The following is a 25,434-nucleotide window of genomic DNA, read 5'->3' on the forward strand; positions in this document are numbered from 1 at the left end:
TTGACTTGCTGTTCGATCCCTTGAGACTATTACCTTTCGTGTCCTCATCCTCTATGGTGGTGTTTGTGCTGTCGGAGGATTCCTGTGGAAACAAACAGGGATGGAAGAAGGAGAAGACAGAACATTAGTGGCTCCAATCAGAATGGAACATCTGAGGAGAGGCTGATAGTGAACAACTGATGCATCCAAAGTAAGGGCCTTGGGGAATAAAAAAGGGACTTGGAGGGTGGACTTAGAAGCTTTTTTCTCAAGCCCCTTACCAGAGGAAAAATAGAACAATGGTAGGGCTGTACATTTTTATCCTCTTTTTCTGACTCCAAGATAGACACTTCTTAAGCCAGTTAAAGCATGTAAATAATCAGTACAGGCCTTCATTATTACGATGTCCATTTTTTAAAAAATCTCCTGTGGCTTTTCAGGACATTCTAGAAGTCCATATCTTTGTCCTTCAAACCACATCTGACCTCTCCCACCTCCCCTTTAAATGGATTCTTAAAAGTTTCCTTCATTTCTTTATATATGAAAAAATCCCTAGGTCAAAGCTCAGCAAACTTAAAAGCTCCGATCACCCTGATTATACAGAACATGTCCTAAAAGTGTTTTTAGCTTCGGAGATAAGGTGCAAAGTGGGGATCCACAGATCTCACTTGCAGGTGGCCTCTGAAGGTGAAATATCTCACTGCAAGTGAGATCTGCCAATTCCTGCTTGGGATAATACAACATAAACAAGGAAAGTAAAACAGTAATGGCTAATTTTGTAGGCAAAAAATATATCAAGGTGTTGGCAAGAGAGAGCATGCAGCAATTATAAAAAAAAAAGACCACCATCCAGGGAAATGCTCTGAGAACTGCTGCTCAGAATGGGTTGTCTATATGCAGCCTCTCTCAAGTTTTGTTTCTGTGGCCATTTTAAGTCAGAGATTCCCATCTGTTTTTCAAGCCATGAGTTATGTAAATTCTCAACTTCTCCAAAATGCCACAGAAATATGCTGCAGATACACAGTGAGCAAGTTTGGGAAAACAGTTGGTGCACCTATTCTCAAGGAAAGTCAGATTCTTCTTTTTTCAGTGAACAAAAAACTCCATAGCAACTTGCCAGTAATGCAGGCAATTGCTTATAGCCCAGTCCTTTGCTATCACCTATGAAGTCGCTGGGACAGACTTCGTGCTGCAGTAATAAATCACAGCCAAAGGTAGATGAGCAGAACACATGGAGGGCTAAAACAGTAGGACACCATCTCAGCATCTGTCTTCATATTGAAACCTTTTGGAAAAACAATCCGGTGTTTTTCTCAAAATGCAGGGGGTAGGAGAACTCATAGGGGGAAATCCCCCTCCTGATTCTCCCCTGCTAATGCTCTCAGGAAGTTTTGTTCCTCCCTCCCACAACTAGTCTCTGAAACTATTTAAGTACCCCTCCTTTTTGCCAAACATCCTTTACAAAAGCCCCCTCAGTCCTGCATTTATGCTTCCTTGGTAAACATGAAACCCACATTTGCTACAAGAATGTGTTATTTCTACCCTTGCTCTAAGTATATTCATCTGTACTTTGGGTAAATGGTCACCAACGTTTCGAACTAAAGTGGACCAGATTAGCCCCTCTTCTGCTGATAAGGAAAATATTCTGCAAAGCATTTTCCCAGAACGATTCTTGCAAAGACCTCATAATTATCTATATGAAGCAACAGAGAACAGCAAACCAGCAGTAAATTAGACAATGTGTTGTGTGGTTTATCCAGCAAATTAGGAAATAAAAGACTAATTGTTACAATAGCAATTTCAACCTGTGTTTTTCGGTACTCCCCTTGGGATCAGCCCACTCTCTAAACAAACTAGTGTCCTTCAAGCACTGTGCGTTCAGCTTCCGGGTACCCCATGGCTACTGCCATATTTATCAGGTCCATCATTACTCTGTCAAGAGTGCAAACATTTGGGAGGGTCCATGGCACAGAAATCATCCTGTGCTCACCATGCAATTGGTGCCAAATTGCACTAAGGAGCAAAAGACAGGCAAATGAGAGAGAGTGGATCTTGGTTCTGGATGTAAGAGATCAAAGACAAGGGGATGACACCATGGGGGAGGTGAAGAGTGACAAGCAAATGCCCCGTTTGTGGTAGTCCTGAGTACAGGGTTGGGTCTGATGGTCATATCAACAGAAACAGGCCTCTCTAAAAACTGAAGGGGCATAGAGGAACGTTTTTCTGTGCAGGAGGAGGAACCAGATTTGCTGCCTGAAGTCCAGGTACTATATCTGCATTTTGGCAACTTCAGTAGAGTACACTTCTCTCTGAGAAAGTGTGCCATTTAAAGACAGTACTCAGTGATGCAGAGGTCTGGCTGGGGCTGAGCCTTGGAATGAGCAGTGCAAACATGCTTCCTCCACAGCCAGCCATACTATAAGCCTCAGATGGTAAGAACATTACAAAGGACTCTGAACTTATAACCCAGAAGGGAAATACCCACAGTTATTAAAAATTCATCAAGCCTACAAATGAAAGCAATTTGTGCAAGTATGCAGCCAGCTCTGAATATGTTGGCACCATTGCCCAAGGAAGCAGAAATGGCCTATTAAGTCCTATTTTCTTTTGCTAAGAAGCACTTGGAAACACTGCTACACGCTTTGAATTGTTTTAAACATATGGGAAGTCTAACCAACTCTTTGTATGCGTAATTTAGGCAGATGATACATCCATATATATAACTTCAAGCTTTCATACAGGAATTATCTGTATTATGACCAATTGGATTAGCTAGCAAAGATTTCCCACCTAACCAGCTCCACAGTGCTAAATGTTGTATCTCATATGAACTCTCTTGCAATCAGGAAGCTGACTTCCGAACTGCTGAAAAAAAAATTCCCAAAATTTCGGAAACTGAACAACTGTGAGAATTCCCAGAGTCTGTGTAGAACAGCTTGTGTGTCTTAAAGGGAGCTGAATATCACTAATTATTTATCAGGTCAGCATTTCTCAAGCCTTTTGAACTCTTTTACCCCTGTTAAACTTCTGTTTTCATTCCCCCAGACAGCACTATTTGTTTCATAGGTTAATGTACACTCTGTGCACACATCTTGATGCTGTGTGTGAAGTTCCCTTGATTTAGTACCACACTAATGTTAGAACAGGAATATAACATGATCCCTGATCCTATCCAAAGCCTGATACAGATAAACACCGGAATAAAGCTGCAGCAGTAAAGGTGCCGTCTTCCTGTCCTGCAATTCAACCTGGATCAGCAGGTCCACTCAAGTCTTGGCAGGTAGGGCTTGTGGGTACCACCTAACCTTAAAATTTTTCCCTTCCTAGACCCTCCTGTCTCCTTTTCAGTCTGTGGGACCTAAGCGCCTCAAGGGAACACCATCCTCCTGCCCCAGTATAAGAATCAATGTATTACATATATGCAGCAATAGGACCCTTTTTAAAAATCAAGACCAGCTACAACATCACAAAGGAATAAGCAACTAGCAAAACAGCTTTGTGTATGATTTAGTGGGTTCTAATAAAGGTCTTAGAAGCCCTGTGGCGCAGAGTGGTAAGCTGCAGTACTGCAGTTTAAGCTCTGCTCACGTCACGACCAGAGCTTGATCCTGGCAGAAGCTAGGTTCAGGTAGCCGGTTTAAGGTTGACTCAGCCTTCCATCCTTCTGAGGTCAGTAAAATGAATACCCAGCTTGCTGAGGGTAAAGTGTAGATGACTGGGGAAGGCAATGGGAAACCACCCCATAAAAACTCTGCCGTGAAAACGTGATGCGACGTCACCCGAATCAGAAACAACTGGTGCTTTACCTTTAATAAAGGTCTTACCCTACTGTTGTGTTTGGATTTTTTCCCCATGGAGCAAAAAATCTACCAGCAATTTCTGTATGTCTGCTGCATTTTGCCTTCCTTTAGACTTCTTTCAAGGTTACAGATTTAAGATTCTACATAATGATCTATAACATTTCTAACAAAAACTCTGAGGTGTAGCTTACCTTTTGTTAGGAAGTAAATCTTACTGTTTTTATGTAATATGGCTGGACAAGCTACTTATAAAAAGTACAGCCATTTAAAAAAATCTTTGCAAAATCACCTTCTGGACAAAGTTCTACTTTCCTGCTAAAGTATGTTCTGAAAATAATTCTTATTTATTACTTTATTTCTCTTTTTAAAAATTGTACTGCATATAAATTGAGAAGCAAGCAGGTTTTGGCTCCCAAGAATTTTGCCTATTGTTGCTCTTTTGCCCACCTGAAGGTCAGAATAATTTCTGCAACAGCTTAGGCACAAAAGGACAAACATTTCAGGTTGTGCCCCTATGGTTTTTATATTATGTAGAAAGAGGGTCTTAATCCTTCCTCCTCCTCTCAAATGAATAGGCGTTTATTAGAACGGCGAGTCTTTTAAAAGATTGTATATAGGTGGCTGCTGGATCTGACCAGTTTATGGTGCCACAGATTAAAAGGTGATGTAGGTAGGGTGAAAAGCCCTACCTGCATCACCCTTTAATCTGTGGCACCATAAACAGTACTTTAATCTTACTTAATGGTTTTGCGGTACTTCAATCTTACTTAACTTAAATTGCTGAAAAAACTGAAGGTGATGCAAATCCCAACAGGTTCCGTTATAGACCACATTTTTTAAATCTTCAATGAGATGATAAAAATAGAAGAGACTGATTGGAATCGCAAGGGTGGGATAGATGAATAGAGAATTTTCCACCCGACCCAAATTTCCCCTCCAGAGAATTATAAACTTCTAGAGGTTTGAGGAGGCCAGTTCCCCACCCCCACCCCCCATTCCATGTCTCTAGGGAACAACAGGCATCTTCTCATCAGGCCATTTCCCTCTTTTTGCTTCTTTAATTTATAAACTAATATTTTTCTGCCTATTTGGAGTCAGCCAAGCATTCGAAAGCCCCTATCCCTACCTTGTCTGTGGGTGGCCCCATTTTGCTGCTTTCAAGTCAAGCATTTCCCTCTGCTTTTAGAAGGAACTATTTCACTTTATATTCTTCAGACTGCTGAAAGCGGATTAAAGCTTTTGTTTCAAGGATGTGTATGAAGCTTAGAAAATGAGGACAGTCCCCCTCTCTCTTGGCAAAGGCTACGTCCTCAATGTGATGGAACTTCAAAGCACAGCGTGCCTGCCCAGCATACAAAACAGAATGGCGAGGAGTTGACATATTGGCAGAAGAGGAGAGTCTCACCTCCTCTTTATGCTGACCCAGAACAAAAAAGTTGCAAGAGCTCATCTTGATTCAGCTGCTGTTCTCATTACCAAATACAACACCCATACACATCTTACACTTATTTTTCAAAACAAAGGATGCATAGCTACATTATTTTTCTTTTAAGTCATGTAAATAGGAAATAATATTTCCAGAAGAAATTGGGGGCGAGGGAGGGACACTACCATCTCTGTAGGGTTTTCTTCTTCCTTTTTTTCTGCTTGGCCTCTATCCAGCCCTAGTTGCTTCCACACCAAACGTTTAACTCTGGTCATCTTCCCCAAGCTCCATTTAATGGCCATGCCAGATGTACTGAGTGAATGGGCTTGACGAGGAAGCATTAAAAAAATTGAATCCCTGCAGCAGGGAATGGGTAAGAAATGTAGGCTTGGGTGGAGGAGAGGGCTGGATCCAAGCAATGGATGGATGTGGCATGGAGTCTATATGTCAGTCCTCAGCCAATCCGAGTTCTTGGATTGGTCTTTTTGGTCTGCATGGCTGCGTTCTTTCACTTAGGAGCTCAGTATAGCTGCCCTTTGATATAGATCCTCTGGGGTCAGAGTAGAGGCTTCCTTCCTTATCCTGCCGTCCACAGCAAAATGCCCAGAGGCTAAGGTCAACTCCCTTCTCCTGTCTAATGCACATTCTTCCAGGCAGGCGTGCATTTTGAAACTACCAACCTTTTCCTCCTGTTTCTTTCCCCATAACCTAGAGCCTCTTTGAGGGACAGAAATGTACTGAAACGATGAGTATGGAACACACCAGGGAACAGGACAATAAACCTCTCCCCCTCCCTCCCCAAAGAGGCCTAATCTTTATGATTCCCCAATAAGACCAGTGTCTTGTAGACCAGAACTGTGCCATCCACTTCAGCTGTATTACTTGATTTACACTGGAGCGTGTGTGAAGGGAAAGGGGAGCTGTTGGTGGAAATGGGCTTCCCAGAGAAACAACTCCTTTATCATAAGCACACAGAGAATCCCCAGGAAGACTAAACCCTGCTCCATGGGGCAGCTACAGTTTGGATTCAGCTTGGGTAGACAATCTCCTTAATTGACAGCTGCCACAGATTCTGTCTTGCACATGGTTTCAGACATACCGAAACAGACAAGAGGTGCACAACCTGAGCCTAAGGTCTGTCCCCAGAGGTGAAATTACACAGCTGTGCATTGAGCAGAAAAGTCAATTTTTATCCAAGATCACAAAAGGGCAAACTGAGGAGAAGGAAAGACAGGCAGCAGTACCTTAATGCCGTCCACTGGGTTATGGATAACGGTGGTTTGAGGTTCCTACAGAGGAAGGAAGAATGAACCAAAGAAGAATAAAAAAAGAAGAGGAGGAAGAAATGAAAGAGATCAAAAGAAAAGGTGATAATTGGAAGGGGGAGGGAAATGGAGCAGAAAATGGTGATAAAAATGTGAAGGAAAGGGAAGAGGATGAAAAAGAGAAAGACCAAGACCCACATAAGAGCAGGGAGGGGAACAGAATGGAAGGGAAAAAAGCAAAAGGCAATTAGTTCAGCAAAAGGCAAATGATTAACAAACAGAAAGTGGCAGAGTAAATCAGGAAGAGAAGAATCGAAACTGGATTTTCTATGAATGAAACCAAAATCATATTCAACCCCCATGGCAAGATTGTTGTGAGCCCCTTGGAAATGGAGAGCACAAGCTGAAATCTATGTTCAGCCCTTCTGCAAACCAAAGAAACCTTTGCGACAAGGAGAATGAGAGGAAGTGCCAGGATAAGAGAAAATGGTAGAAATGAGCTCCCCATGAAGATGTGGCCAATCCATACCTGGGTTAATATCCCCAAAGAGGCTCCATCTGAGATTAAACAGGGAAGAAAAAGGAAAGCAAGAGAACAGAAGGTCCTTGGATCATGTTCCCCACACATGCTGGGTTGTGCCATTTGCATTAAAGACAGACTTTAGTTATTGAAAGTGTTTCAGAGGAGTGTGACCCATGATTGTCATGTGAAGCGCACTTTTTGTCCATAGATTCTCACAGTAGAAAGGCTGGTGGGCTAAAGAATGTGCTCTTTAGGAGTCCAAATAAATCACTATAATATATGCTGCCAAGTTTCCCAGTGGTTGAGTACTTACGCTTTGTATCAGTCTGGTGGCATTATCATGCTCTGAAGGGCTGAAACATTAAGATGTACTTACCTGGAAGTGGGCTATGAAGACACCCACAGAAAATCCATTATGTCCTTATTGGCAGGGCTGCTGAGAGCTCCCATGCCTCCCCTCAGCTGAAGATTTCTGTAGGTCCCTCCAACATACATCAGTCATACAGACACACAATCCAAACGTCTAATTAAAATAAACCACATGACTTGCTCAGCTTCATGGGATCCCCAGAGTGACTAGGACAGTTTGTCCTCCAGGTTCCCTCCAATAGCCCTGAGAGCCAGTTTGGTGTAGTGGTTAAGTGTGCGGACTCTTATCTGGGAGAACTGGGTTTGATTCCCCACTCCTCCACTTGCACCTGCTGGCATGGCCTTGGGTCGCCATAGCTCTGGCAGAGGTTGTCCTTGAAAGGGCAGCTTCTGTGAGAGTCCTCTCACCCCCACCCACCTCACAGGGTGTCTGTTGTGGGGGAGGAAGGTAAAGGAGATTGTGAGCCTCTCTGAGACTCTTGAGTGGAGGGCGGAATATAAATCCAATGTCGCCGTCTTATTATTATTATTGCCCCCCTGGCCTGGGTGGTAGCTAGAATGGCCATTCGATTGAGAACTGGTGGGTAGTTTTGGGAAGTAGGTTGCCAGATGCACCCGGCAGGGCTCTTATGTTCTTATGAACAGAGTGCTGATTTCTATTCCTTTAATGAGGAAAAATATGGCCTAAATCAGGGCTTTTTTTGTAGAAAAAGCCCAGCAGGAACTCATTTGCATATTAGGACCATACCCCCTGGCACCAAGCCAGCCGGAACTGCATTCTTATGCGTTCCTGCTTAAAAAAAAAAGCCCTAGCCTACATTATTTTGCACAGGGACAAGTTGTCCAAATGCAGAAGGTGGCCAGGGGTCTTATATCTGATGAAGCAAAATGAATAGGGCAGGTGCACCTTATATATAAGTAAGGATGATACATTTTCTGAAGTTCCCTTTTCTGCATAACTTTTTAAAAAACTAGGGCTCTGTCTTCCTTTGTATTTGATTGCCCTGCTCTGGGAAGGAAACTGCTTACAACTAGCTCAAAGCTTAGAAACGGCTTAACTCTTACTTATAAATACAGTATGTTTAACTAGGCAAGGTAAGCAAGATATACACCTGGGAAAGAAAATAGCTGTTTTGAAGGCTTCTTTGTGATTAGCAAGGCTTTCTGCCCACAGTGTGTGTTTTTCCTGCCCTCCCACAGTGGTCTGAAATGTTCTCCAAAATCCAGAAACAGGAGGCATTTAGGGCTGTTGGAGGGAAGGCTGGGAAAATCATGCTCTGTAAGCATAAATCCAGCACAGACTCCTAGAAAATGATAGAGTTCTTTTCAATCTTAAACAATTACTTGGAAGAACATGCCACTCAAACCAGAAGGTTTCAATACGTTTAGAACCAAGGAGCTGATTATCTACATCCTCAATCAATAGATTGTGTGTCATTTTGTTTTTGACATGCTGTAAAGCACTATGTACACACTGACTGGACCATGCTCCTAATATTTATTACATGGGTCCTTCCTTAGTTTTTGTTTCCCTAAAAGAAGATTCAACTGATCCTAGGAATATTAAGCAGTTCTGGGGCACGCCAGCAAATGTGTTCAAACTGCTTAACTCATGTAATTGTAGCTTTAAAAGGAATAATTTAGCAGCAGGAAACAATATCTTAAGCAGTGGATTCAGATTCATTCAGATTATTCTAAAGCAATACATCTTCCTCATAGCTCACACCTGACAATCTGAATCATACCAAGTGATGCTCCATGTTAGACACTAAAGCAACCTGAAATCAATGGGGTCACTTAGTTAAATCAAGGCATGCAGTCAGAAGCAGGCCAAGCTGGATGACTGATGAAGGGTTTTTGCAGGTTGTCTCAACTCCTGGATCTGTGGATACTCATACCAAAGAAAAAACACTGGGGTCGTTTTCGCACTCACCTCCAGCCGGCGCGACCCCCCTCTTCACCGCGCAGGATCTGCGCGGATTTCGCACTAAATGCCGCGGAGCAGCCTTTTGCACCGGAAGCTCCCGGCGCAAAAGCCGCTCAAACGTAAATCGCCAAAAAGCAGTTTGGCGTTTGCGCGGCTTTTGCGACGGGAGTTTCCGGCGCAAAAGGCTGCTCGGTGGCTATTAGTGCGAAATCCGCGCAGATCCTGCGCGGTGAAGAGGGGGGTCACGCCGGCTGGAGGTGAGTGCGAAAACGACCTGGGTTTCACTATGTCCCCAAGTTAGCTTGTATTGCAGGAAGGATTTCACGCTTTATCATGGAAAAGGGCCAGGAAGACTCAGGTTTGTTGCTTGAATTGGAAAGAGCGGGGGGGGGGGGGAAGAAAGCTGGAGTTAATGCAAGTCGGGTGCACTTCAGCGGTCTTTCTAGCAGAACAGGAGTTGAACAATTGGTTTGTACAAAAAGGTAGGTAGATCTCCATGCAAATGCATTATCCATTGCTATGGCAACTGGCATTACCCATTCTGGAAGCAAGTCAGAACTGGCTCTAAAACAAAATATCCTGATTGGCTTTGTAAAGAATTAAACAAGGCTAGGGTTGAGGTTTTAATGAAGGAAAGGCGGTTCTTATCTGAAAAGGCGGGAACTCGGGGGGGGGGGGGGATATCTGCCATGGATGAAAGGGAGTGAATGAAGGCAACAGATTCCTTACCAAGACCAAAAGTTGCTCTTCTTGCCTTTGGTGGCACATGTTGAATTGGAGCATTCACTAGCTACTTCCTAATATTTAATGCACCACAAGGAGCTCTAGCTATTGTAGTCATTGAAAGATTCGTCTCAGCCTTCAGCAGAGCCAAGGTTTCTCCCAGCGGACAATTGGTGATTTGAACTTGAAAAGACTTCCATTTTACATAATCAAAAGCACAGTTTTCAAGCCCATTTCTCTAGAGGAGCAATATTGTCTGGCACTACCACAAAAGTATTCTTTCTTTGTGTCAAAACAAGTTGCCATTCTGTTCCAAACTCACACTGACTTCTAGAATGCTGCAGACTGAGAAGCAGAACTTCCACTAAGCATCAACAGGCTTCATGTTATTTTCTGATTTTCTTAATATCTAGACATATATAGGGAGGACATGCATCAGTAACAACTCTTCTCCCAGCTTTGCCATTGAATGGTGCCATGTGCTATGGAAACCATAGTTTAATAAAGAATTGAAAAAGCCTCTTCTAAAGAGATAAAAGCAATCAAGTAAAGAATGGCTGCAATAAATTAAATGATTAAATTAAATGGAGAATGATTGCCCACCTGCAATAAATTAAGTTATTCATCATTTCATCTAGCACAACTGTCCACTTAAAATCAGAAAACTAGTAATGAAACTACTAAAGAAAAAAACAAGCTGCATAATTTGGAGAGGGTCATTTTCAAACACATCATGGCTAAACCATCCAGCCTGTAACCCAAAGGATGCTGCCTGGGAACATTAATTCTGTTCTTAATGGCATATTCACAAGTCATTTTTTAACAGTGAATATGCATCTTACGTTATACCATTGCTCTGACATGTACATTGTTCTCTACTGTCTTATGGGCCCTACTCCAGGTGCTGGTTCTGTATGAAGCTCAAAACAGCCTGGTATCAATAGTCTGCCTCTTTTCCAGTGTTCCATTATGACCCAGAGACCAGCCAAGGATGTCCTCTCAATGAAATCTTTATGCCATGTTCAAACTGGCATTTCCCAAGAGGCATTTCCCAGTGGAGGCCACTGAATTGTGTCACCCTGGAAACCCATCAAGATCCAAGCCAAGGAATCTCAGAAGCACTGCATGATCCATCTACATTAGGATGCTTTTTAGTTGACAGAAAGGGGGAAGGGGACATTTAATTACATTTTAATGGGACTACTGAATGGGATTTCTAGGTTTCTAGGTGCCCCAAGCCCTTGGAATGAGACAGGTTACTCACACAAACCAACTGACAACAGACTGAGTTTTGTGAATGCTCCACACAAGCAACAAGTTAGCACCTTCTAGATAAACCAGAGGGTGGCTGTGTTGATCTGCAGTAGAGGAGCTAGATCTGAGTCCAGTAACACAACAGAGATCAACAAGGTTCTCAGGGTATAAGCTTTGGAGAGTCAAAGCTCCCTCACATCTATGGGAAGGCTGACTCTTGGAAAGTTTATACCTTGAAAATCTTGTTGGTCTCTGTGTTGCTAGTTGTACTCTATGATACTACTACCAGTTTTTCCAAGGTTTCCAATGGAACATAGAATCATAACTTAGATATGTAGCACATATTCTTGAACTGGTTCACCAAACCACCCATTGACAAACTTCACCCTTTGAATCAATTTATGACAATAATATAACTCCACTTTGTACCGTATGCGACCAACTTATAAGTTAAAATTAAACTTCAGAGCAGGCTATGTAAGGAATGTACAACTGTTGTGGTCACCAGGTTTCAACTTCTGAAGCAAGATGGTAACCTGAGATAGACTCTGCAAATTTTTGCCAGTTCTTTTAGTAAAAGAGAATGCACTACCTGTTTGCCTGAGCTCTTACCGTCTGTGGTCTGGAAGCAGTGGGATAGTATAGCTGTCATGCACTAATTTATTATAAGCTATACTTACCTGATAGAAAAGGGCAACCACAGAATTTCACGATGGAACACTATGTAGTTTAACTGAAGAAGGCTATTTGGGGAACCACCACATGTTCATTACATTTTTGGCGCGGCACATTCCACAGTAACACATTTTAAGGAAAAATAACTCTGCAACTTCGCATCTTAATTTGAAATAATGTACATACCATTTTAAAAGAGAAATACTGACAATGCTTGTCTCTTAAAGAAAGCAAAGTCTGCTTTCAGAACATCCCCATCTGACCTTTCTACCCTTGAAGTTACAAAAAAACCCAAGAGGGCCAACCAAATGGTGCTGTGTAGTTGGCATAGTAATGAATGCAATGGAATTGAATCCATCCTATACTATAAATGAAATAAAACAAAAACTCGGGTACAACTTGATGTTAAACTGCATACAGAAAAGATAAGATCAAAAAAGAATTGAACCTAGCTCCCTTAATCAATTTTGAGAGGTTTAAAATTTCTCCTACAATTCTAATGCCCTTGCATGGAGATGCTTCAATCACTCGTTAGCACTCATGAGAAAATTGGAATAGTTCAAGTGATCCCCCTTTTATATAAGCACCCAGCTTACAGTGATTTCCTCTAACTTTGTATGAAATGTCAGCAAAATAACTGATCTGTGATCTCTCAGAGCCATGAGTCATTTGCAATTTATTTAATTTTATAGAGCGGGGGTTGGGTTGAGAATCTTGTGGGTAGGGCGTTAGGTTCAGCGAAGAGAACAGTTAGGGACACTCAGGATCAGGAACCAGATTATCCCAAATAATTCCCTTGATCAGTGCACTTAGAAAAAAATAATGTAATTGCAAATTTGTGCACAGAGAAACCAGCATGCCAACTAGAGCAATGCAACAAATTCATTACTGCTCACACCCATTCATCCTACATTGCAAGTTGGGCAGCTCTTTGGAAGTGAGCATCTGCACCTAGGTGCCACTCCAATCAACTTGGAAAGTAAACAATTTCAGAAATTCTCTGAATAAAACAGCCACAGTGTGTAGCATGGAAATGCCCAGCAATGAAACTCTGGCTCTTCAGGACACCATTAAAATCTCTCTATTTAGGTTTAAATTCAAGCCTAACTGGATTGTGAGGATAACACATTGGCTAGCAATCCCAACACTCTCTGCTTAACCTATCTCAAATAGGTGTTTTGAGGCTAAAAGGATAAAGTGTCCCAGTGGATAAAAAGGTATGATATAAATGAAGTAAACAAGGGAATAATACATCAACTAACTCCAGGCCAGTGTTCCCTCTAAGCTGAGTTAGTGTGAGCTAGCTCAGTTTTTTAGCCTCTGGCTCACATATTTTTGTCTTAACTCAGGAAAAATGGCCCCAGAGCAAGCAAATTTATGTAGTCGCTCACAGAGAAGAATTTTTGCTCATAAGACTCCACAGTTTAGAGGGAGCATTGCTCCAGATGTGTATAGATCCAGGTGGGTTGGTGTGAAGCAATAGAACAAATTTGGAATCTAGGGGCATCTTTAAGACCAACAAAGTTTTAGTCAAAATGTAAGCTTCTATGTGCTCAAAGCACACTTCATCAGGCAATAGTATGGAATGGAATTAGCAGTCCTACATATATAGATTCACTGCCCACTTTATAAATGTAGGGCTGCTAATTCCATTCTATACTATTGTCTGATGAAGTGTGCTTTGAGCTCACAACAGAAACTTACATTTTGAATAAAACTTTGTTGGTCGAAAACAGGTGGCCAAACTGTAGCTCTTTCTCACATGTTGTGTGGCTCTCAAAGCCTCCCACTGCCCCATTGACTGGCTTGGAGAAGTCATTTGTCTCTTTAAATCACTTCTCCAAGCCAAGCTACTGGTGGCTTGGAGAATGCATTTCAAGTGAAAGTTGCTTTCTTTCCACCTCCCTTTCCCTCCCCTCCCCCCATCTATTTGCCTGCTTGCCTGCCCTCCTGCCTTGTGGCTCTCAAACATATGACATTCATTCTATGTGACTCTTATAAGTTAAGCAGGTTTGGCCACTCCTGGTCTAAAAGGTGCCCTGGACTCCAACTTTGTTCCAGGCATGTATGGAACTGGAATGGGTTAACTGAAAATGCCAATATGTGCTGGGAAAAATGGTTATATGAGCCTCTCCTAGATAGGATTTATTGTGGTCATAAAGACTGAAGACTATCTCAGTGGTAGATCTAAGTGGGCAGCCATGTTGGTCTGAAGCAGTTGAACAAACCAGGAGTCAAGTGCACCTTTAAGACCAACCGAGTTTTATTCAGAACGTAGGCTTTCATGTGCTCTCTAAGCACACTTCATCAGATGAGCGGATCAGGTATTGTGGGCTGAAATACATGAAGTTTGTTAATTAAGAGAGCAAACGAGCTGTGGTCACATGGTGAAACAGTGTGGCTTGACCATTTGGTCTGGATAGCCATAAAAGGCAATAAAGTTTCCTGCCAGTTGGTGTTTCTACAAATCTAGGTAAATAACAAAAGGACGTGTATTTCCTAGCTGTAGTCCACCTCAGTGGTACTGTTCCACCTCATTTGCAATTACTATCAACCAGAAAGGCCACAATTACTTCCATCCCTACCATAAGGCCTGTGCTGGTAGCTTTTCCATTCCTCCATCAGCAGCTGTTGCAAGGTGGGAACCAACTGCTAATCATTCAGGCAATCATTTGCCTTCTCCACTTTCCCCAAAACATAGGGTGGGTGCCACATTGAGGAACAGTGCTCAGAAGATCAACAGGTAGCAAGCTTGTCAAAGAATCACATGCAATTCTCAAGCCACTGAGTTAGTATCAGTGTTCTAGTTATTGCTCCTGTGCAGCATTGCTTGTGTCACAGTTCAGCTTGAAACAGAATGCTGCCAACTGGAATGCATCTACTCGCAAGGCATGTGCATGCAAGACTGCAAGGTCAACAAGAAAGGGCCAGAGGACAAGATGGCTACCCTGATTTCCTCTAAATCCATGCCTGCCATATGTATGCAGCAATAGCCAGAATGGTAAGTGTGGATAATTGCTTTTTTCCTCCTTGGGGTCTTTGTGTAATTAAAGGGTAAGAAACGTAAGAAAACTGCTGTAATAAGTGCATCAAGGCAGAAACCCTAATTTCATGTCCATTTTAAGCACATTTTGTAATTGGCTTGGTGGCTCTACCCTCTCCCCTATAGCTGAAGCACAATTCTGGCTCAATACACGTCACTTGAAAAGTGGATCATACTTATAAATAGATGCTCTCAAAGGAAATCCTCTGCTTCTGCCCATTCTTAGCCTTTAAAAAGTTTGTGCTAATTCTCTCCAGATAGAGAGAAGTATTATAAGGGTTCCTCTTAGTCCACCAGAAGTAAACTAAGCCTGGGGCCTCTTGGTCTGCATCAGAGCTGTTTGCTTAGGCAGCTAAAATCAACAAACCTAGAAGAAGCCAAGGTCACATGTATTATTGCCTATGTCAGGGCCTCCTATCAGGCCCCTGAGCAACTAGATGCCATTTGCTTTCTTCTTCCTATATCTTGCTTCCTTCTAAATAATAGCTTACTTTGCAAAGCTTGCTCAATTGCAAAGGAGCTACAGAGCAAAACCTCTATTTTCTTCATTGGCTGAGGCTCCTCCCTAGTAGAGGAAGGGGAGAAGAATAGCTTGCTTTGACAGGCTCTCTCAATCGCACAGCAGAGCTACTGAGCCAAGCCTCTCTTCTATTGGCTGAGGTTCCTTCCCCCTCCCCCTGTTCCCTGGAGAAGGAAGGAAAGAGCCACAGCTTCCTTTGCCCAGTTCCCTGGATCCCAGGAGAGAAACACAAAGAAAGCATCTAAAACCAATGAGTGCTAACGTTTTAAGCATGTTTTAAGTTTTTAAGAAATGTATATTTGTGTTTGTCTGTGTTCTTTATAAAATTTATTATCTCTGCTACCTAATCTTAAATAGGTACACACATGGCCTGGCCCAACAAGGTCTCATTCTTGTCAGATCTGGCCCTCATACCAAATGAGTTCGACACCCTTGGCCTAGGGTATGGATGATCTTTGCTCTATACTACAGAGGTTCTTTGGGGAGCTGGTTTTCTAGATTAGGAAATGGGGAACATAGAGGTTAAAAGAAAAGGAAGATGTTGGTAAAAACACACACAGAGGGCGTTTTCGCACTCACCTTCAGCCGGCGCGACCCCCCTCTTCACCGTGCAGGATCTGCGCGGATTTCGCACTAAATGCTGTGGAGCAGCCGGAAGCTCCCGGCGCCAAAAAGCAGTTTCCGTTTGCGCGGCTTTTGCGACGGGAGTTTCCGGCTCTTCTGGCTGCTCCGCGGCATTTAGTGCGAAATCCGCGCAGATCCTGCGCGGTGAAGAGGGGGGTCGCGCCGGCTGAAGGTGAGTGCGAAAACGCCCAGAGAGAAAAACATGCTACTAGCTTTGCTGAAATGTGTCTCCAAAGACTATTAAATAAATTTTACACAATAACCTGGATATTCATTTTATAAGCATGGGTGCATTTAATTTCATAGTATAGACAGTACTCAAAGAACTTTAGGAAAAAATCATTTGCTGTCTTTGAAAGTACATGCTAGTGGCTGGCTGGATGACTTCTAAAAATCCTTTCTACCCTTTTAGAGATTTTATAACTAGATGAAAATCAGCAAAGAGTTTGGTTCATCAATGTTAATATTAATAACAAAAGCTGAAAAAATGTACTAAGGACTAGTTTTTCACATTACCAATGAGATACCGTATCAGTTTGGGTCCCAAACATATGTATGTTCCTACAAGAGGCAGATGATTAACCAAACTTACTGGGTCCACTCATTTATGGACATTTGTACTGACATGGTTAAAAGCCCTCCACCACACGTGGAAGAAGTTTAATTCTCACAGTTCAGACCTCACATTATTTTGACATCTGAGCTGCATCTATGCTGCAAAGACAATGTGAGAGAATTGAGTCTAAGAATCTCTAGTAGTGTGTTGCTCATATGAGAGTCAATGAAGAAATCAAGTTTGTTCTGCTGATCTGTTTTTAGATTATCTTCATCTAAATGCTGGAAATTCCTTTGGATCCACTGAAGCTTTGCCTTCTAGACACTTATGTCAGCATTATATTCAGACATGGTCTGTGCTCAGAAGCAATTCCCCATGTGGTTAGTTCAGTACTTTAGGCCTGACAAAAGCACTGTAGGTCTTTTGTGGACAAAAGTATTTATGAAATTCTCTCTACTATTATTTGCCTGAGTGCTAGAGCTAAATCAGCAGAATGAAAATGTTTATTTTCTAAAGTGGCACTTGCAAAATATTTGCTTGTTTCCTCAGCTAATTCCAACATGAACCTTTGTGTCCTAGAGAAGCCTCTCATTCCAGCCATTGCACGTAACATGGCCATGTCATATTTCCTACAGTGACTGAGACAAGCCTGCTGCCGATCGGCATGACTGTATAACCAGCAGAGTCAGGGAAAGTTCTTGTTTCTTAAACACCTTTTAAAAGTTTTCAGTGCTTTGGTGGGTCTTAACATTCACAGGAGAGGAAAAGTACATCCACATGCTGTTCAGATAGGGAGAGAAAAGGCTTTTGGTGTTTGCTGTAGTGGTGTTTGCTACAGTGCCAATGAAATCTGATATTTTTCTGGAACAGATTATAATTAAGAAACATTTATTGTCAGACTGGGCTTCAGATTAGAGAGTTCAACTACATAGGCATCCTTCCTAGTGAATCTACAGCAAGAGCCCGAGAGATGTAGGAGATGCCTACAAGTACATGGCATCACCGAGGTATATGGCATCATATAAGAGTCAGCATATTAAGAGTGGACATAATTTCCGATCCCATAAATCCCTTATGCAAGCTTTAAGCAGGAACTATATTACCAAGGTGGCAAGCAAAAACTGTGTCTCCAAAATCTTTTTACTGAAAGGACTATACAGAAAGTACAAAAGACCCATACCAGTGCGGCTGGAGGAAGAGTCCCTTTCGGGCTGGTGACCCCGGCGCTGCCTTTGGTGCTGTTCGTTTGAGCCTGCAGGAAATAAAAGTGCACAGATACAAAAAAGAAGCCTCAGAAAGGGAAGAAAATTAAAATTACCCTCCACACAAGCAACCCATATTCATATCACCCAGACCCCACAGGAAGGCATAGCCCCCTATTGAGATAGGCAGCTACACATAAACATGGGTTCTGGTAGCAAAAGAAGATAGGAAAAGTTCAGAGCAGATGTTGTCAAATGCTGCAGAGTTTCATGTGTGAAAAATCAGAATATTCCTTCAACCTGAGAAGGTTGACTGTTTTGTAAACACTGGGTTTTAATAGCTCTAAACTATAGAATTTAAAAAGACACACTGCAGGTGGATTATTATTTTTTTGCTGTTAGTGTGGCATAAGCTGTAACTGTCTCCATTCTTCCCCAGATAAACTGTTAGGCAACCCCCCCCCCCCCCCCCCAGAATGCTACTTACCTTCACTCCATCAGCTTTCTTGTTCAATAAACTCTTAGCTGCTGCATGAGGAGGGAAAGAAGAGACTTTAGTGGCAACTCTCTTAGTGTCCTGAGACATACTCTGTCCTGCCTGAACAGCCAAAAAAGATTCACACAAGCTGTATTGATGCAGTTTTCTCATCAAACAGCTAAAAGGAAGATCAAAAACAATGGATAAATCCCAAATTCTATGAGGGTGGGCAAAGCACCAACATCTTTTGAAGCCAAAAATGGAGGTATCGATGGCAAAATGCCACATGTGGGCAGTTTCCCAAATGCAGGGAAATCGGGGGAAGACTATAAAGTGGAAATGTCCTTGTTGATGCTTGAATCACTACGTTGTCTCTCTTTTTCCCATTGGCCTGGGCACATATTGAATTGTCCAAACCTTGTGCAATAGCAACAAGGAGGGAGTATTTGCAGGACAATGTGCCCAGATTAATAATAGTCTAAAATAGGACTCCACTCCCACCAGAGAATCTCTCAAAACCTTCCCACAACTTAATGTTTATGGAAGACAACTCATGTATTCTTTGTTTATTGTTAAGTTTAGGTACACTGCACCTACTCAAGCAATGTGCCTAAACTTAATAATCGGATTTCTCTGCACTTCAACAAAATGCACATTGGTATGAAGCCCATTAAGATCTATGTAAACACTGTGTATTGAGAATACTGAATCTCTGTAACACAGTTTCACACAGTTCCTTCCCACTATGAGGTTTCAGATCATTCTTGCCAGGAAGGCATACTTAGGAATGGCCATTGAACATCATTTCTTCTTTTATTCCAAGAGTCTCTAAGAAGGGGGGAAATGGGCTGCAATCCAAGCTTTTCAACAAGGCAGCCAACCAGAACCTCATGTAACATGTGATCCTTAAGACTACCTTCTCTACCTGTCTTCTGTGCACCTCCCAGTAAGACATCAATGCAGCCATTTCTGCAAAAACGCTGCCTCATTGATACATACCCTCATCTTTTCTTAGCCATGCCAGAAAGCCTCTTCACATGTACTGTCTTTACTGATCTCACTTGTATTGTTTTGTCAATCTATTGCACTTAATCTAATGCAACGCTTCGCTGTTACTTTAACGTTGCTGTTACTCCAGTTAAAACACAGCAGTACAGTACCCTTCTACCCAAATGGTTCAGCAAACACAGAAAACATCTGAATAATCGACATTTAGATATTGAGTACCACCTACGTAAGATTAGAGTGGTCCAGAGGACAGGATTAATTCATAAAACTATGTTTCTAATATACTGCATTGCTTCAGAATGCTTCTTGTTTCAGAATTGCATCTTGCCTTTTAAAAAATTTTTTGGCTGAGGAGAGACCCAAGAGTGATATGGTGGGTAGGCTGGAGGGGCTGAAATGAAATGCATGGCAAGGGGTGGGTAGGAGGTGTGCTACAGCAGGCGGGATATATGTTATCATCAAGAGGAACAGAAATATGGGTGCCTGTCATATAGATCTGGTTAACAGAATTGTGAGGGACCAGCAAAGCCATGTGAAAAGTCTTTAGTGAGTAGAACAAGTTATAATGCTGTGGCTAGGAGAAATCATCTATTGCCCGTGGTACGAGGCCAACACGCTGTAACTAGAATGCATTTTGTTCAATTATCCTCCGCAAAATCATAACCCATTACTGAATCCAATCCAGTGGCTCTGTGGACAAGCACTGACATCAGTAGGACCATCATCCTCAGAACAGGAAGAGACCATTTATTTTGGGACCCTGTGAGGTCATGAAATGTCTACCACATTAAATCCAGTCACCACAGTAGGTATTAAGGGCAGAACTCGAGAAAAAGTTTGCTTACCTTACAGAAATTTACAGAAGAGGAAAGGCGAGAGAGACAGGCAGGTGAGAAGGAGGTTTGGAAGGGGTGAGGGGAGAGAGAGAAGAAAAGGGAAAAAAAAAAAGAAGTGTTGAGACGGAAAGCAAGGCCTTTGGGGTGAAGGCCCAGTCTGACACCAAGGGAAAGTGAAGCAGCAGCACCAGCACCACAAAAGCAGCACTACAGTGGACTTTGCTCACGCACACACACACAGGAAGGAAGGAAGGAAATGGTCCATACAGTCACCACACTAATGGAAAGATGGCAGTCCTTGGAATTGCTGATGGACTCCGTAGGATGACACATTCTCATTTTCCATAATGGCTGAGCTCAGTAGTCCAACAATTAGATTTGCTTATGTTTTTATTAAACATATGATCTTTGTTTCCTCCTCCCATCTCAATCCTGAACTCTTTACACTGTAAACCTTTTTTGGGTCTCTCTTCCATATCTATTAGTGAGCCATGCTGTCTGCGAAGTCTTGAGTGAAACAAGGCAGGAGTAGGAATGTAAAATCTGCTAATTTCCCCGGCAACCTTCATGAATTCAAATTAGAGTTTTATGACAATCAGTTGATATCAGATTGTAAGGTACAGGCTCTGCTATGTATTTTACCACCCCTCTGACTGCAGACCCCGTTTCTCCCTCATACTACACTTGATGGTCCTCTGTCCCTTCATCTTGGGGAGCACACGTGCACATTCTAACCTGAAATCTTGAGCAGAAAAGAACAGAATTTGCCTATAAGGTAAGAGATGGCACCATGAAAACCTCTCAGGAGTTCCACAAAGCACAACTACAGAAAAGACACTGTCTTCAGGAAACCACCCACTGGACTTCTGAAGATTAGGGTACCTAAAGAAAGGCCTCCAATTACAGTTTCAACTAAGGTACTAAGTCATAGTGGTTTAGGTGGAGGGGCTGAGGTGCACTGGTACCAGGGTTTAATCCCTGGTTTGTAAAAGGACTAGGCAGTGGGTGATATGAAAAACCTTTGCCTGAGACCCCAAAAAGCTGCTACTGGTCTGAACAGACAATACGGGCCTTGATGGACAAATGGTCTGATTCAGTATAAGGAAAATTCATATGCCCATGTGTAGTGCTTTGCATTACACACAAAGCCATTTGAAAGACATACCAAGAAAAAACTATCACGTCACCTTCAGCTCTCAAAAACAACTCTCTTCCTCCAGCATGAATTACATTCTTGTGTATGGAAAATTAGAGAAAAAGGAGGGTAACACCATGAAATTTTGGGACCTCTGCACAGGTTACATGTTAATGGATATTACTACATGTACAAACAGCTTACATTTCAGCGGGTACATACTGTGAAATAAACACACACATCCACCTCTAATTGTATTTGGTAAACCAACTGTATATGGTAAACCACTTACCCACAAATATCATAACATGTCACACAACTTTTAGATTAATGTAAAGTATGTTAATATAAAGATTAACCATGGTACCTGGCATTTACCCACAAATTGTATGATATGTACCGTAACTTTTAGATTAATATAAAGTAAAAGAAAGCAGAGGGGGAAGATTTTGGAATTTGCAGGAAGGGCAGGAGTACAACATCTGTAGGCAGAAGGTCCCAGGTTCAGTCTCCAGAATCTTGGGTAAAAGACCTCAAGTAGCAAGTTCTGGGAAAGACCCTTACCTGCCTTTGACCCTCTAAGAAGTACTGTGATGTCAACACACGGTACTGAGGTAGATGGATCACTGGTCTGACTCAGTGTAAAACAGATTCCTATGTTCATACATACTGTGAATTTTAGATATCGCAAATGTAGTTTGCCATAGCAACAATTACTCTCAATACAGAAGATGAGACCACTAAGAGGTGAGCATTTTGTTTGATTGGTATATGTTTAGGGCAGCAGCAGGAGGACCAAACACATTAACCTTAACCCAGAGAAAATATCCAAGAACAGAATCCACAATTGTGACTGGATACCATAAAACCTTTCCTGAATCTTCATGGTTGCAGTTACATGGTCAACACTCAAAACAACCCCTATTGTCTTCTCTCATCTGATTCATCTGAAGCATCACAGATTATGTTCATGTAGACTATCTGTAGACTATTTTATTATCTAGATTATTTTGTAGACTTGCTTGTGACCCACTAGGTGTCCATTTTCTGTGAGTGCTTTCTGGTTCCTCAGTTCCTAAATTGTATCAAAATCTCCCTGAAAACAGTGGAATCTCCCTAGCTCATTTACTCACCTGGAGAAAAACAAAGCATAAAAGGTTAAAACACAACTGTTTTCATTTATGAACCAGGTCAAAATTCTGCTATTAAGCAGCACTATCATATTAAGAGAAAGCGTGAACAGTTGTGATGCCACAAATAGTTTCCTTTCAAAACTATTTTTGTCTTCCCTCATATGAAACCTGTTCTCTATATTTCATTTTAATTCATTTTCTATACTCAGATTTATCTCATTTAACCTTTCAAACTCTCTCCTTGCTAGTTTGAGAGTTTCCATAAACAAATACATTCCCAAGAATTCTGGGGCAACTTTTAAAAGCAGTAATTAAAGTAATTATAAGACATATAGTAATGGAGTCAGATGTTCTGAGGAACAGAAGCTTTAAAACAAGATAAATATGCAATGAGTTGCCATAATTTCCCATCTGCTTCTTCATTTTGCTCACACTTAAGATCCTAAAGAATATTTTCAGAGGGACACTGAAGCCAGGTTGATTTCTTCCGACTGGTCAAACTGCTGCTGCTGCCACCATGCATATCACTTCTCCGCATGCAGTACCACCATCAGCACAGACATAAGCAGAAGCCCTCATCCACCTTCTGATTAGAGATGTGACTAGGCAGGGCCCTGGAGCATGCACCTGGGCTACATAAACTCATGCAACAAGTCAGCACATTCAACCTGCAGGCAAAGTTGGGATGCAGACAGGGCAATGGTTAAGACAAGCAAAGAGCTGACTTTCGTGTGAGAAACCTTGGCATGAAAATGCATCAAGGGGGACCCCTGTCTGCATGCCCAAGAATTGTCCTTGTTGATTGCATATGGAGGGGAGATGTTCTCACAGCAACGGCCTTTCTCAGGTTCAAGTCAGTCTTAATGACTTTCCCTAAGCTGCATCAGGTTATTTCTCCTACTAGCTTTTCTTTTTCTTTTCTTTTTTGTATAAATGATTTTACAATCCCTCACCACAAAAGGAAGATCCTTCTTTGTGTTGGTCCTTCTTTCCACTCTCTTCACAATTGGGACTATTCAGGTGGAGCTTTAGAAAACTCCCCAAGATTGGGTTGCTAAGATGCATGCCAACAACCAAAGAAAGTCACAGGAAAGGTGCTGAACATTTCCTGGTGGTATATGCACAAGGCAAAACATATTTAAGGGTGCATACAGATGTACCCATTTTGAGTGATGAACCTGCTGTGGAACTGCATTTCTGACCCATTGTACAACCTTGCTCAGAGAACTGAGACTGAGAGCAATTAGTTCTTCCTATTTCTAACAAAAGCTGACACTGCTGAAGGCTGGCCGTTGTAACCATCACTCTCCACAGCTGGACTGGCAAAGTGCCAACTGGTTGGCCTAACAGCCAAACTCCCCCCTCCCTTTTTCAGAAGTGATGTTTCAAATAGGAAAAAGCAAGCTGACTTTTTAAAAAATGCTAATAAACATATTACCGGATTAGCATGCTAGGCTCCAGACTATTTTTAATTCCGAAAAACTCCTTCATAAAACCATGGTGGTTTGGGGGGTTTGGAGCCAGGTACCCGTTTCACCAGATGAGGGAAGAGGGAGGGGGGACAGCAGAGGTTACCCACATAGTAAAAGTAACTGCACTGGCTCCTGTAGATAGATACATCTGTATGCACCCTAAATCAGGGAGAACTCTCCCACCTATCTGGTCAGAAAAGTTTCCTAAATATAATAGTCACAGCCAGTTTGTGATGGATGTAGAAACAACGTAATCCAAGATTAATTTGTCTTACTATAAGTGCCAAAGCATGCCAATTTTAGGCTATATCAAAGGAGACAGCTGAGTGTTGCAAGTTCACACAAGAGAGGAACTGATGCCTGTACATTCTCCAGAGTAAATTATCAATATGCCTGCTCTGTAAGGATTCTGTGTGCCCTCCCTCCAACTGAAAAAGGAACCACCCTCAGTGGAGTGGTGCCTGATCTTAATGGGATAAATGCTTTTGCATCTTACTCACATTAATTACTCATATATCCTGACAAACCTCTATTTGGTTGTGACAGTCAGGAACACAACTTGTCACACATTTTCATGCACTGCCTCTCTCCCCACTCCACACACCAGAGTGTGACTGAAACATGGAATGGGAAGCCTTTGAACAGAATGCACTCTGACACAAAATCTGCATGGAGATGCAAGGGAAAAGGCAGCTTCCTTTCCACAAACTGGGATTCTGAATTATCCTAGATCAGAACCCCAATTTGTACAGGGGGAACAAAGAGCAGTTTGTCCATGCATCTGCATTCAGATATCCCAGCAAATGTGGTATTTGGCTGAAGGCCGCCCTAGCTTCCTGGGAAGTTCTCCATTCCATCCCTTGTGTGAAGGGAAAAGGGTTTGGTGTTGCATCTAAATAAGGCTGCATCACCTGAGCCCCATATTAAAGTTGCAGCAGCATATAGAAATATATCTTTATACCCCATGAATATAACTGAACATGAGTGGTAACAGAGAACATCATACAGAAAACATCAGTTCCACCGGTGAAAGAACCCCATTTGTTCCCATTGATATAGCAAGCAGCGGTGAAACAAATAATGTCTTAAAGAATGGATGGTTTTCCTACTGCGTTAGGAATGTATATGCATTGGTAAGTGTGCACTGCCAAGTAGCAAATTACATCGTATTTTAAAATTCCTGAAAGGATCAAAGACAATATGTCCTTGTGAAAGTACCACCACTACAACAGTGTTTTCTAGTCAGAAAGATTAAATGCCACTAGCTATGTTTTAGGGCTGATAATTAAAGATTGTGTATAGTCATGCTGTGACAGAAAATTTCCCCAAACAACAATAGTATAATGCATTTTTATTATGTCCAAATAAACTGTCAAAAACAGTGAACCAGCTCTTGACCGGTTGATTGTTCAGTATGCCTCTCAAAGGGGTGTGTGTACTTTATGGCATGACGAGGAAGTCCCTAATTTGCAGTTTGTGGAACCTT

The 25,434-nt window shown here is 42.1% G+C and overlaps 1 protein-coding gene across 15 annotated transcripts in view; it reads right to left on the minus strand.

Annotated features, from left to right (window-relative positions):
• The window catches only part of CAMK2B (calcium/calmodulin dependent protein kinase II beta), a 225,403-nt gene that overhangs the window by 18,449 nt on the left and 181,520 nt on the right, over window positions 1–25,434 (minus strand). For 9 of the 15 annotated variants that reach the window (XM_060251374.1, XM_060251375.1, XM_060251385.1 and 6 more), the window contains 4 exons: window positions 18,374–18,414; window positions 17,865–17,936; window positions 6,450–6,494; window positions 34–82 (listed from right to left, as the gene is read on the minus strand). In XM_060251374.1, the coding sequence (XP_060107357.1) occupies window positions 34–82; window positions 6,450–6,494; window positions 17,865–17,936; window positions 18,374–18,414 (207 nt within the window). The remainder of the gene's footprint in view (window positions 1–33; window positions 83–6,449; window positions 6,495–17,864; window positions 17,937–18,373; window positions 18,415–25,434) is intronic. The other 6 variants (XM_060251379.1, XM_060251381.1, XM_060251376.1 and 3 more) reach the window with 2 other exon arrangements.

This window comes from Heteronotia binoei, chromosome 12, assembly GCF_032191835.1.
Source record: "Heteronotia binoei isolate CCM8104 ecotype False Entrance Well chromosome 12, APGP_CSIRO_Hbin_v1, whole genome shotgun sequence".
Lineage (NCBI taxonomy): Eukaryota > Metazoa > Chordata > Lepidosauria > Squamata > Gekkonidae > Heteronotia > Heteronotia binoei.